At 54.1% G+C, this 12197-nt stretch overlaps 1 protein-coding gene across 1 annotated transcript; it reads left to right on the forward strand.

Moving 5' to 3' along the window:
* Positions 1–843: 843 nt before the first annotated feature.
* Positions 844–7364, forward strand: ADIG (adipogenin). The gene is made up of 3 exons (XM_012755201.3): positions 844–1046; positions 5374–5506; positions 7001–7364. The coding sequence occupies exons 1-2, from the start codon at positions 920–922 to the stop codon at positions 5490–5492; spliced, it is 246 nt and encodes an 81-aa protein (XP_012610655.1). The 5' UTR covers positions 844–919; the 3' UTR covers positions 5493–5506; positions 7001–7364.
* The last annotated feature ends 4833 nt before the right edge of the window (positions 7365–12197 follow it).

The raw sequence follows: 12197 nt of genomic DNA on the forward strand, positions 1-12197 counted from the left end.
CATGAATGAATGAAGGACATAGGTGAGGTGGGAGTGTCCTGCCCACTACAGAGAAAAAGGAACAAGGTTAATACCTTTATAAATTCCTCACTGAAAACCCTAAGAAGGAGAGGTACAGAAACTTCCAGATTAAATAATCATTTATTGAAGGCCTATTGTGTGTTCTGTTAGAAAGTTTTTAAGTGGCAGCCCAGTGACCCAATCCAGTCTGGCAGACAGGTTTTGTTAAGCCAATAATGCCGTAACAAGGTTTGATCCAACACTTCAAATTTGGGAAATTTTACATAAAAATCCAGAAGTTTTGGCTCCCTTGGGCAAGTGGAGAGTTCTGGCAAAACTGAACCTGCCTTTCCCTCACAGCCATTGCTGCAGGCACTGCAGCTGCCTCCTTTAGGTGCAGCGTGCTCCGTGTAGTCCCCTGCAGTCCCCAGCACTCCCAGAGTGTAGGTGTGGACACGTGCAGCTGGAATTACAGGACTGGGGACCCGGCTGGCTCCTGGAGGTATCTGTGACCTCAGATATGTCAACACCCACGAAGAGGGGGAATTTTTGTCACATCTTCTATTTTTCTAACTTATAGAATTATTTCCATCTTAGAAGAAAGAGGATCAGGGAAGTGTCCCATGAACCCAATAGCTGCTGAGCTGGGATTTAAACCCAAGCCTGCCTACCTGGAAGCCTGGGTTTTTATTCTCAGCCAAACTGTCTCCCCGCCTACCTCCCACACATTCTTCCAAACACACAGCTCTCCTTCCAGGTCGCCCCTGCAGGCTTTGCTGGAAAGACACTGTGACTTCCTTGTTGCATCACAGCTCAGTCACAATTGGGCTGAGAGCAGAGCATGGTCCAGCCTACCAGGTCCCCAGGGGCAGCCCTGCCAGCCCAGCCCAGGCTGGCCTGGCTTAGCCACACATGCACCATGAGGTACCCTTTGGTGCCGCTAGTGAACGACCTCACGTTTTCTTTCCTGGTTTTCTGGCTGTGCCTCCCTGTGGGTTTGCTGTTATTTTTGATGATCGTCTGGCTACGCTTCTTACTTAGACAAGGTGAGCTTCTTACCTGTCCAGGCTGGGACTCTAATCCTGAAGCTGAGCAGGAGTCTGAATAGGCCAGGGTGTCCTTAATCAACTAGAGGAAAAGGGTTTTGTTCAGGCATTTTCAGTGCTGGCTCAGACACAAGCAGTGAACTCTTAAGATAAAAGGATGGGCTTGGCTGTTTAGGGTTTCTTAATCTGGAGTTCAAAAGTGAGTCCCCGAGTTTGACTGCAATGCAATGGGTTTGCATGTCTATAACACATCTGATCTTTTGTACAAATTAGAAAGAGGTGGCTCTTCTGGGCAGATGAATTAGAAAAAGGTGCTACTTCCTGTGAACGCAGCTGGGTCACAAGGCTTTGTGAGCAGGGCGTGGGCTGGATTCAGTCCCACTCACCTCGTGAGCTGGGTACTTTTGTGTAGTAAACATCCTGGGCAATGGGATACAGCGGCCTTAGAAGCTTTCAGGTACCCAGAGGCCATACTGTTTCTACCTAGACCATATATCAGAGAGGATCTGGCTTCTCTGAGACACAGGATCATGGAAGCCAAGTGACATTCATGCTTACCTCAGCATGCCACCAACAGGAGCAAGAGCCAGGGCAAAGCTAGCTATGAGGACAGCTGGGGGCAGGTGAGCCAGCGTCTGGTCTGGCTGCGTGGCGGGAGTGATTCCCTGCCCCTTGGGTGTCCTGTCTCCCTGGGTGTCCTTTTCATTGAGAGCCCTCTTCCTGGGGACCACTTAACCTCCCATCTCCTGCTCCAGGGCCCCATGACCTTGGGCCAGAGAGGCAGGGAGGGCGCTGAGCATGCAGCCAGCTCGGGTCAGACGCCACTGAGGCAGGGCGAGCAGTCCCCCCAGCTCCACTGGCCCTCTGGTCTCAAATGTAGGAGCCAGTAACTGTGTAATTATCAGGAGTTCCTGGCAAGAGCCTAGGAAGTCCTCTTGCTTCCAGAAAACATTTGTTTAAAGTATATTTTCCTCATATTGCCCGGGCAGAGCACAGCCCTCCCTGAGGGGCACAGTTCTGCCACTGGGCCCCGCAGCTGGGGGACTCAGAAGACTTGTCCGCGTACTGGCTATAAAAGTCTCCTTTCTGGGGTCTGGAAGACTTGGGTTCAGATTTCAGCCTTGCTTCTTAGTAGTCCATAATAATAGCTGAACTGTTTTGAAACCTGTGTACTAAGTCTTGTGCTAAACACTTGACGTGCAGTATCTCATTTAATCCTCAAAACAACCCTGTGAAGTAATTCTCAGATTACAGTTGAGGAAACAGAGGCTTGGGGAGGAGGAGCAATCTCCCAATGTCACACACCTATCACGTACTCAATTGTCTCCCTTCGAACCCTGGCTCTGCCACCTACCATCTTGTGACTTTGGGCATGTCCTCTCTGAGCCTCATTTTCTCACCTGCACGATGGAGGTGATGATCCTTTTGGGGTATGGAAGGGCTTGCATGGGTCGATGCGTCTCAGGTGCTCGTGGGGCGGGGCACACAGCACAGGTGCACACATGGCACGTGGGGGGCGCCTGTAGGCTGAGAAAATAGTGCAGCCCATGTTGGTTTTATCAACGTGGGAGGAATTATAGGAGTGGCTCTGGGTGGCTTCTCCAGAGCGGAGGGACGCTTTACCTACCACCCAGGCCAAGGCCTAAGCACTGATCTCCAGGAATTCATTCTCCTTGGAGGCCCGGCTCCAAAATCATCCACAACCTGCCCCAGCCTGTCCCCTCCTCAGACTTTCGGCCGAGAAGCTGTTTACTCACTGACCTATCACATGGCATTTCGAAATAAGTCCTTTGTTAATTTCGCAATAAAGAGAAACCATCCTGAAAGTGGGGTGTGCAATCCTCCCTCGGGGTCTCTGTGTTCTTGGAACTCTCGGAATTACTGTGTGAGTTTTGCCCTTGTGCTGGGGACTGGCCCAAAGCGAGGGTCTGGCCTGCCAGGGTTTGGGGGCTGGGGGCTCAGGCCCCCCAGGCCGGTGTTTTTCTATTCTGCGGAGAATCTGTTGATTGGGATCAGTTTGGCCTGGAATCCAGTATGAAAACCAGATGGGAGTAGCTCTGCCACCTCCCCTCATCCTCCTTGCCCCAAGGGGGGGGGGGGACAGTGCTGCTCTGGCCATGACTTGGGGAGAGAGGATGGAGCCATATGTGCCTGTCGCGAGGAACATGCCCTGTCGCGAGTGTTTCCTTTTGCGATTTGAAAGGAGTTTGCAGAAGGAAGAAAGTAAACTTCCAAAGGGACGGATTTGGGGCTGAAACAGGAATGGCACAACAGGCCGTACCTGTTAAGGGTCCTGCCCGCCCCTCGTGGTGGGCCTTGGAGCAAGATGTTCAACTCAAAGCTGCCTTCGAATTCCCTCCAAACAAGTGCACCCACTGGAGCTGCAGCGTGGGGAGGCCGACTTTGAATCCAGTACTGCCACTGCCTTGCTGTGACCCGAGACAGGTCATTTCACCTTTCTGAGCCTTCCTCATCTGTAACATAGGAAAAATACTCGTAATTGCCTTTGGGAAGTTGTTAAAAGGATTAAATGAGAAAATGAATTGAAAACACTTAGCACATAGTATTATGTTAATAAAATAATCACTGTCTGCAGTGAAGAACAATCACTTCAAGCCATTGTGCTGATTTGTAAGTCACACTAACTGCCAACATTATCTAACAATGCCTATTCTAGGCCCGGTGCTGTTTTCCATGTCTTACTGCAGTTCACCCTCATCATAGAAGATGCTATTATCTTGCCCATTGCATAGATGAAGAAGTTGAGGCTCAGCCTTTCCAATCTCCTTCTCTTGCTCTGCAGTATGAGGGCTTTTGTTAGCCTTCTTTACTTTGCTGCAACCAGTGAAACAAAACAAGAGTTTAAAAAAAGTTTAGTAAGTAAAATAATCTTCCCCATCCACTTTTCTTTCTCCCCTTGCCTTCCCAAGATACTCAATGTTAGCAAAGTCATGCACAAGCTTAATAACATATGTAGACATCCAAAAAAATTGGGGGATCAGTATTTTTTTTTAAAAAAGATCCTACCATATACATTTCTCTGCAACTTGCTTATAATATACCATGGATATCTTGCAAGTCAAGATAGAGTTATAGGCTGGGAGTGGTGGCTGACACTTGTAATCCCAGCACTTTGAGAGGCCATCATGGGAGGATCACTTGTGGCCAGGAGCTCAGGAGCAAACTGAGCAACATAGTGAAATCTTGTCTCTATACAAAATACAAAACATTAGCCAGGTGTGTTGGCAAGCACCTGTAGTCCCAGCTACTTGGGAGGATGAGGCAGGAGGATCTCTTGAGCCCAGGAGTTTGAGGTGGCAGTGAGCTATGATGACATCACTGCACTCTATCCTGGGCAACAAGGTGAGACCCTGTCATATGCACACACAAAACGATCTGGACACGATGTGTCACATTGTGACAGCTTCAAGACAAGCCATAGGATGGGTGGACTGGGTCTCCCTGGACTGTGACTGTGCCACAGTTTGGTCAACCAGCCCATCGTGATGGACACGCACACAGTTTCCAGGTGTTCCGGTGTGTGTGTGTATGTGTGTGACCACACAACAGTGCTGCCACAGAAATCATCGTCCCTCTATACTCAGACATTTTTTTTTTTTTTTTTTTTTTTTTTTTTTGAGACAGAGTCTCGCTTTGTTGCCCAGGCTAGAGTGAGTGCCGTGGCGTCAGCCTAGCTCACAGCAACCTCAAACTCCTGGGCTCGAGTGATCCTTCTGCCTCAGCCTCCCGGGTAGCTGGGACTACAGGCATGCGCCACCATGCCCGGCTAATTTTTTATATATATATCAGTTGGCCAATTAATTTCTTTCTATTTATAGTAGAGACGGGGTCTCGCTCTTGCTCAGGCTGGTTTCGAACTCCTGACCTTGAGCAATCCGCCCGCCTCGGCCTCCCAAGAGCTAGGATTACAGGCGTGAGCCACAGCGCCCGGCCTATACTCAGACATTTTTAGCGAATGAACTATTGGACGAATATGAATGAGTCAACGATGGTATCTACTCAGTGCCTCCTCCTGGACCATGACCCAAACAGCATGTCATTTGCTCACCTCTGGGGTCCTTCCCTCTAGTAGATGGATATGGCCACTTTCCAAATCACAGGACAACCTTCTCTCCTGGTCCCTGGTCACCAGTGAAGGCCCGGAAGTCTTCCTGAGGTCTCAGGGCTGGCCCATATGATTCTGCCTTGGCCCACTGGCCTCAGACAAGGCTTCAGGGATGTCCCGGCCTGGCAGGCCCCCCCTCTCCTGGGTCAGGGTAGGAGACAGACGTGACCACCCCCGAGGCCTGGTCTTGTATCTCCACAGATTCAAAGGACAATGACTCAGATCTGTGCTTGGATTGGGAGCCCTGGAGCAAAGGCCTGGCCCAGTTCTGCTGGAAGGGGGCGCTGCCTGGCCCGGAGCAGGAGTGGCTCTGCGGGTGAGCCGGCTCTGCCAGGTGAGACCCTTTGGGGGCTGGGGTGGCAGGGGAGGGGCGGGGGCTGCCGGAAGCTGCTCTGTGGGAGCGCGGCTCGCCCCACCTTCTGCCTCACTGTGCGGGAGACCTGCTCTGGCCCTGTAGCGGGACTGGCCACCTCTGCCGTGAGGAGCCCACGAAAATGTCCCCTATCCGATACTCTGTGACCTCACCTCCTTACGGCCTTGGTTGGGGGGCTGTTCCCTCACCTCCAGGCTTTGCTCTAGTGTCACTTTTTCAGCAGGGCTCTCCCAGCCGCCCTGTTTGATATTGTGACGCCCCCACCCCCAACACGCACACCATGCACTTTGCTCTGCTTTTGCCGTAGCGCTCGCCGCCTTCTAACATGCCGATCACGGATGCATCTAAAGCCCAAAGCACTGCCCAGTGCCACACAAAGGGGGTTCCATACATAGGCGTAGAAGGAATGACATGATCATAATATTAATAACAATAACAGCTGATGTTCCCTGGGGACTTCATAGGCACCAGGGCCTGTGCTAAGCACTTTTCTTTCACAAGTGCATTTATGAAGCCTGATCAAGAGGGTGTCATTCTGGCCCCCGTTTACAGGTGAGGACCCGGGAGTCAGGGCAGTTAGCGTGCCAGAGCAGCAGGGTTCCCGCACCACGGAACACCCAGGAGACTCGGCCTTGCCGATGGGGTTAGATGCCGTCTCTGTGCCAATGGCCCCAAAACGTGTGTGTCTCACTGTAACCTTCTTTCTGAGCCCTGCTGTCTGTCCACTTGATACCCTTTCATGTTACAGTGGAATTCTTGATTCTGTGGCTACCCAGGAAAGCAAAACACAACACCCCCCGGTCCTCTGCTTTTGTCTCTGTGATCAGCAACGCTGACTGATCCAGTTGCTTGAGCCGCACACCGGAGTCAGCCTCGTGCCTTCCCCTCCCAAGCCTAATCTCCGTCTCTCACGTGCCCCCTTCTTGCTGTCCTCACAGCCACCGTAGCCCGCCCCACTCTGTGGCTGGCTGGAGCAGCATGTTCACTAACCCCCAGCTTGCAGCCCCTGCCTGGGTGGAGGGAGGAGGTGGGGGCAAGAAGGAGGGCCCCCCACTTATCCTTGTGACTCTTAACCTTCTGGATCGTGACCCTGGCAGTTGAGGGCACTTTCCCCAGAAAAACTCACATACGTGTACTCAGAGATTTGTGTGCAAAGCCAGCTTCACCTGCAGTCTCACAAGGTCCCGGGTCGGAAGGGCCCCAGGCTTGGTTTAGTGCTCTGCTGCGGCTGGCTTGAAATTCTTAGTTTTTGAACAAGGGCCCCCCCCAATTTGCTATTGGGCCCCATAAATTATGCAGCCTGTCCTGTTTTTGCACAATTTGTGGGGTGAGAAAACAAGGTTTTCAGATGCTGCGCAAGAACCCTACCCCATTTCTCTAGGGCCCTTCCCTCCCCGCCTTACCCTTCTTGCTCTTTCGTTCCAATGTCAGACCCAACCTTCCCTTTGTTTCTAGCCTGGCTTCCCCAGCGTCATCTGGGCCGTGGCGATGGCCGAAGTGGACGGGAGAGACCAGCCAGGGAGGGAAGAGGACTTTGGCGACTGCAGCGCCTCCCTGGAACCCCCAGCTCGTGCGCTCTGCAGACGGACATGCGAACGCCTCCTGAGGAGCCAGCTGTTCTACACCCTTGCGGGGACCGGCCAGGCCCCCCCGCAAGGAGCCCGCGTCTGTGAAGACAGGAGGAGCAGGCACATGGGGACAAGTTGGCCAACGCGATCCAGAGAGGCCCCAGGGCAGGCTGGGGCCAGAGGGTGGGGTTGCACATTAAAGAAGCCAGGGGCTTCCTGTGCCCAGGGGCCCCTGGCAAACCTGCCCCGCCTGACCTGGTCCCTTCATTCAACCAGCTCCGGGGCCCAGCTGTTCCTCACCCTCTCCGGAAACACCTGCCCCTCTTCACCAGCTGCTCGGGAGGAGGCCTTGCTCTGAACTTGCCGCAGCGCGTCTGCCCCTTGCCTAGGTACGGCAGGAGGAGCTCACGCTTTGTGAGCACTTACCACGTGCGTGGCGTACTTCTGTGTGTGCCTTACACACGCCACCGCTTTGAACCCTCACCAGAACCCCACGAAGTAGGGTCTTTGGTTACCTCTGTTTTACAGATGGGGAAACCGAGGCATGGAGCAGTCAAGTAACTTGCTCACAGTCACACTGGTGGATTGGGATTTGAACCGCGGCCCGGTGACTCCTGAACCAGGTCCCCATCCACCATGCCAGTTCTTCTCCCGGTTGGCGTGTTGGCGGAGAGGTGGGGGCGGGGCAGCACGGTGATGGGCTGGACGAGGGGTCAGGCCCTCCTGGGCACCAGCCTGGTATCACCTTACGCCTCTTTCCCCCTGCCAGCCTCTGCGAGCCTCTACAAATGTCCAAAGGAGAGAGAACAGAGCCCGAATTATTAACGTGTCTCCCGGCCTTTGGTCTCTGCTCTTTCTGCCCCGTTGGTCAGGCTGATCCATCCAAAGCACAGATCGGAACACGGCTCTCCCCTGCTTAAACCCCCTGTGGCTCCCTGCTGTCCTGGGCTAGCGGCTGAGCTCCTCATCCGGTGGAGACAAGCCCCCTTCTGGGACCTGCGCCCCACTGAATTTGCTGGATCAGGTTTCTGTTCTCACCAGCAGGCAGAAGGACACTCTTGAATTCGAATCTAGAAGATCTTTCTGAAAGGGACAGTTTTGAGTATAACATATACGCATTTTCATTTTGCAGATACTGCCAAGTTGCCCTACAGAAGTGGCACCAGAGTGTTTACGCACACCCGTTTCCCAGCCCCCGACCCCACACGTCCCCAGCACGCACGCTCACACTCGCCGGCACGCTCTCACACGCACATGCGCAGTCTCACACACACACATGCACTCTTACATACTCTCACACACATGCGCTCACATACACTCTTACACACATGCATTTCCACACGCATACATGCACTCACACACATGCACTCTTATGACACACAGTCACACACAAAGACTCACACTCTCTCAAACACAGTCACACATGCACGCACACACACACACACACACACACACACACACACACAGTCTCCACACAGGCTTTGTCCTGACTGGTGAGGTTTCCCCCGAGCTTCAGGAGTGCTCTGAGAAACACTTTTGGTGACAGTCTCCTGCGGCTGAAGCTTCTCCCCGGCACGGTTCCCTGGTGGCTCCATGAACCGCTTACTCGGCACTGTCCCCTTTGCTGTCGGGGCTGCTGGGGCATCGTTCGGCTTCCCCGCTGACCTAGAAAGGCCAGCGGAGCCAGCAAGCCCACCCTAATGACCTCATTGTGACTTGGTTATCTCTGCCAAGACCCTATGTCCAAATAAGGTCACATTCGAGGCAGTGGGGGTTAGGCCTGCCACATATGTTTTCAGGTGACACAATTCACAAGTGAACCCATGACACCCTCTCGTGAGGTTATCATGAGGGTCAAATGTGGTGACGCATGTAGAGCTCAGAGCACGGTGCTGGCTGGCACCATGTACGTGCCCCGTAGATTCCTGTCCAGAGAAAACCCAGCTGAGCGCCTGGAAATTAGGAGCTCAATGCACGTCTTGTGCCAGGCACCCTATAGGGGTCCTCAAAATACGGCCCACGGGCCACATGCAGCCCGCCGAGGACATTTATCCAGCCCGCTGGGTATTTTAGCTGCCGCTGCCTGTCCTGCTTAGCAGCTAATTCGTCCTGGGCCCACAGTGCACATGTGTGGAATGTGCGCCGCACTCTCCCATGGCCCTCCAACAGTCTGAGGGGCAGTGAAATGGCCCCTTGTTTAAAAAGTTTGAGGACCCCTGGTTAAGAACTTGGCATGTGTTATCCCACTGAATCCTCACAACCACCCCTCAAGACGGGCAAGATTTTCATTTAAATGAAGAGGAAGCTGTCACTCAGAGAGGTTAAGGCATTTGCCTGAAGTCACACAGCCTAAGCGGCAGGGCTGCGGATCAGGCGCAGGCCTGTGGGGCTCCACGACATCACACAGGCTGGGACAGTGCTCTGGTGGGGTGGGAGCCACTCAGAGGGACAGGAAGCAGGGAGGGAATGCTGAGCACACAACATGTGCGAGCCCCCCAGGGGACTTTCTGGGTCTGAGCGGCACAGATGGAGTCTCCATGACAGTGAGAGGCTGGGTCACAGGCCGCCCGCGGAGGTGCTGGCAGGCCGCCAGGGTGCGGGGCCAGCAGGTCTGTGTCACTCCACTGCTCCCTAACCGGCCTGGCCGATACTCCAGGGCCGGGACAGGCCCAGCCCGGGCTGAGGAATGCTGCCGGGAACGCTCGCTTCTCCAGGCCCGTCCTGAGTACACGCAGCTCTCTAGGAAGCCAAGAGGCGGGACGCCCTTCGGGAGGCTTGAAAGTGCGGCTCACCCGAGACTCAGGCTACTGGCTCTCTCTCTTCCTTCGTGCTTTCCTGCGAGGGGTGCCTGGGACCTAGGGGAGGTGATGACCAGCCAGGTGTTCAGTTCTGGACTAGAAGCTCACTAACCCAGGTCCTGACTTGTTTACTGACTCGAGCATTTGTTCATTCATTCCCTTGTTTACTTAGCCCCCATTCACCTAATGACTCACTGATTCATTCATTCACATGTTAATTCACTCGTGCTTTCACACGTTAGCGTACAGAGTCAAGCACTCTTCCATCTGCCCCTCCACCACTCATCCAGTCATCCACCCTCCTCCGGTACAATGCCTTCCCATCCATACCTCCTCTGTTCACCCATTTTTCCACCCAACCTTTCATTCTTTCTTCCTCCTATTTATCCATCTATCCATCCACTCTTCCATCCATCCATCCACCCATTCCCCCATCCACCCACCCAACCTTATTAAGCACCCACCAAGTTTCCCACACAGCACTCCCACGGCTCCCAAAGTCATCTTGCACCCACTTGCACTGAGAATTCAGTGCACGTACTGGGACAGGGTCTTAGCACCAGTGAGACCGACCCCCAGCTCCTTGGGATCATCCTCAGGATGAGGCTCAGGAAAAGCGGACAGGGGACGGCTGTGCGGCCCCAGCCTGCACGCTGAGCCAGTGATGGCCACCTGAGACTTGGGGTGTCTTTGAGGCACTTTGTCCTGCAGGACTTTTCCCATCTTTTGATGCCAGGACCATGCACGGTGGCAGCTCCAATGGGACGTGGGTGTGGCAGCTCCAATGGGACACTGTTTCTAGCTTCCTGGGCCCCATGTCTTGCCTCCCCCAGGCCAGAGCAGACCTGTGGACTCGGGACCCCTCCTTGAGGCGCACTCTGGGGCCCCTTGGAGTAAAGTAAAAATTTCCCGACACCAGAGCCTCAGACAAGGGCAGGGAGGGGAGGGCAGGCTGGAGGAAGACCACTTGCACGTCACCTTTCTGTCCTGGCCAGAGAGCAAGAGACGGGGCTCATGGTCCATAACAGAGGCCAGGAACAGGACACAAGCCAGGGAAGCCAGGAAGAATGTCCCTCACACGTTCCTCAATGCTCCGCTTCCGCACCTTGGCATGTGACATGTGTCATTCCCGGCACCTGGACCGGCCACGCCCCCACCGCCACCGCCTCTGTCCGGAAGCCCGTGCCCCTCAGCCTGCTCTCAGCTCCCGGCACCACAGCTACTGTCCCTAGGGCTCCTGCAGAGCTCCCTAATGTTTGCTGACTGAGTGGGTGCGTTCCCATTTTCCAGACCAGGGAATGAAGGTCCCCAGCTTCCCCTCCCAGCCTTTTCCCAGCCAGCTCCTCCTCCTCCACATTCCAGATTCCGCCAGAAGGCCGTTCCTGGCTCCTGCTCCCTTGGCGTCTCCCACCCTGTCCCTAAGGCCTGCTCCTTCCACACCTGACACCTTCCTGCTTGCTGGTTCCTGTCTCTTGGCAAACGTCAGCATCCCCATTGCACAGAAGAGGAGACCGAGGCTCAGAGAAGCCTCAGGGGGAGTGGCCAAGCCAGGGTGAAGACCCTTTGTTCCACACGTTAGCCATGTCCTTTGTTCTTCTGGTTTTACTCTAAAATCAGCATGGCTGTGGGTAATAATGCGAAGAATAGTTTATGACTGTTTTTATTTTTATTTTTTTTATTTTTTTTTTTTTTGAGACAAAGTCTCGCTTTGTTGCCCAGGCTAGAATGAGTGCCATGGCATCGGCCTAGCTCACAGCAACCTCAAACTCCTGGGCTCAAGCGATCCTTCTGCCTCAGCCTCCCAAGTGGCTGGGACTACAGGCATGCGCCACCATGCCCGGCTAATTTTTTCTATATATATTATTTGGCCAATTAATTTCTTTCTATTTATAGTAGAGACGGGGTCTCACTCTTGCTCAGGCTGGTTTCGAACTCCTGACCTCGAGCAATCCGCCCGCCTCAGCCTCCCAGAGAGCTAGGATTACAGGCGTGAGCCACCGCGCCCGGCCTATGACTGTTTTTAAAAGGCACCATTTCCACTTCAGCTCCGGTGCAGGTGGGTGGGACTGTGTGTGTGTGTGTGTGTGTGTGTGTGTGTGTACCTGCAAGTGGGTGTCCCTGGCTGAGCCAGCCCCACCCCAGGAGGGGGCTGGCCATTGTCCCTGCCTGGGAACTGGGTGTGCCCCAGGGCCCTGCCTCCCTCCTGCTGCCCGCACTGCAGCATTGCTGACTGAGCCGGCCCGGGCAGCAGCACAGCAGCGGGCCGGGGGCCTCCACTGCCAGCCC

The sequence above is a fragment of the Microcebus murinus genome, chromosome 16 (assembly GCF_040939455.1).
Source record: "Microcebus murinus isolate Inina chromosome 16, M.murinus_Inina_mat1.0, whole genome shotgun sequence".
Lineage (NCBI taxonomy): Eukaryota > Metazoa > Chordata > Mammalia > Primates > Cheirogaleidae > Microcebus > Microcebus murinus.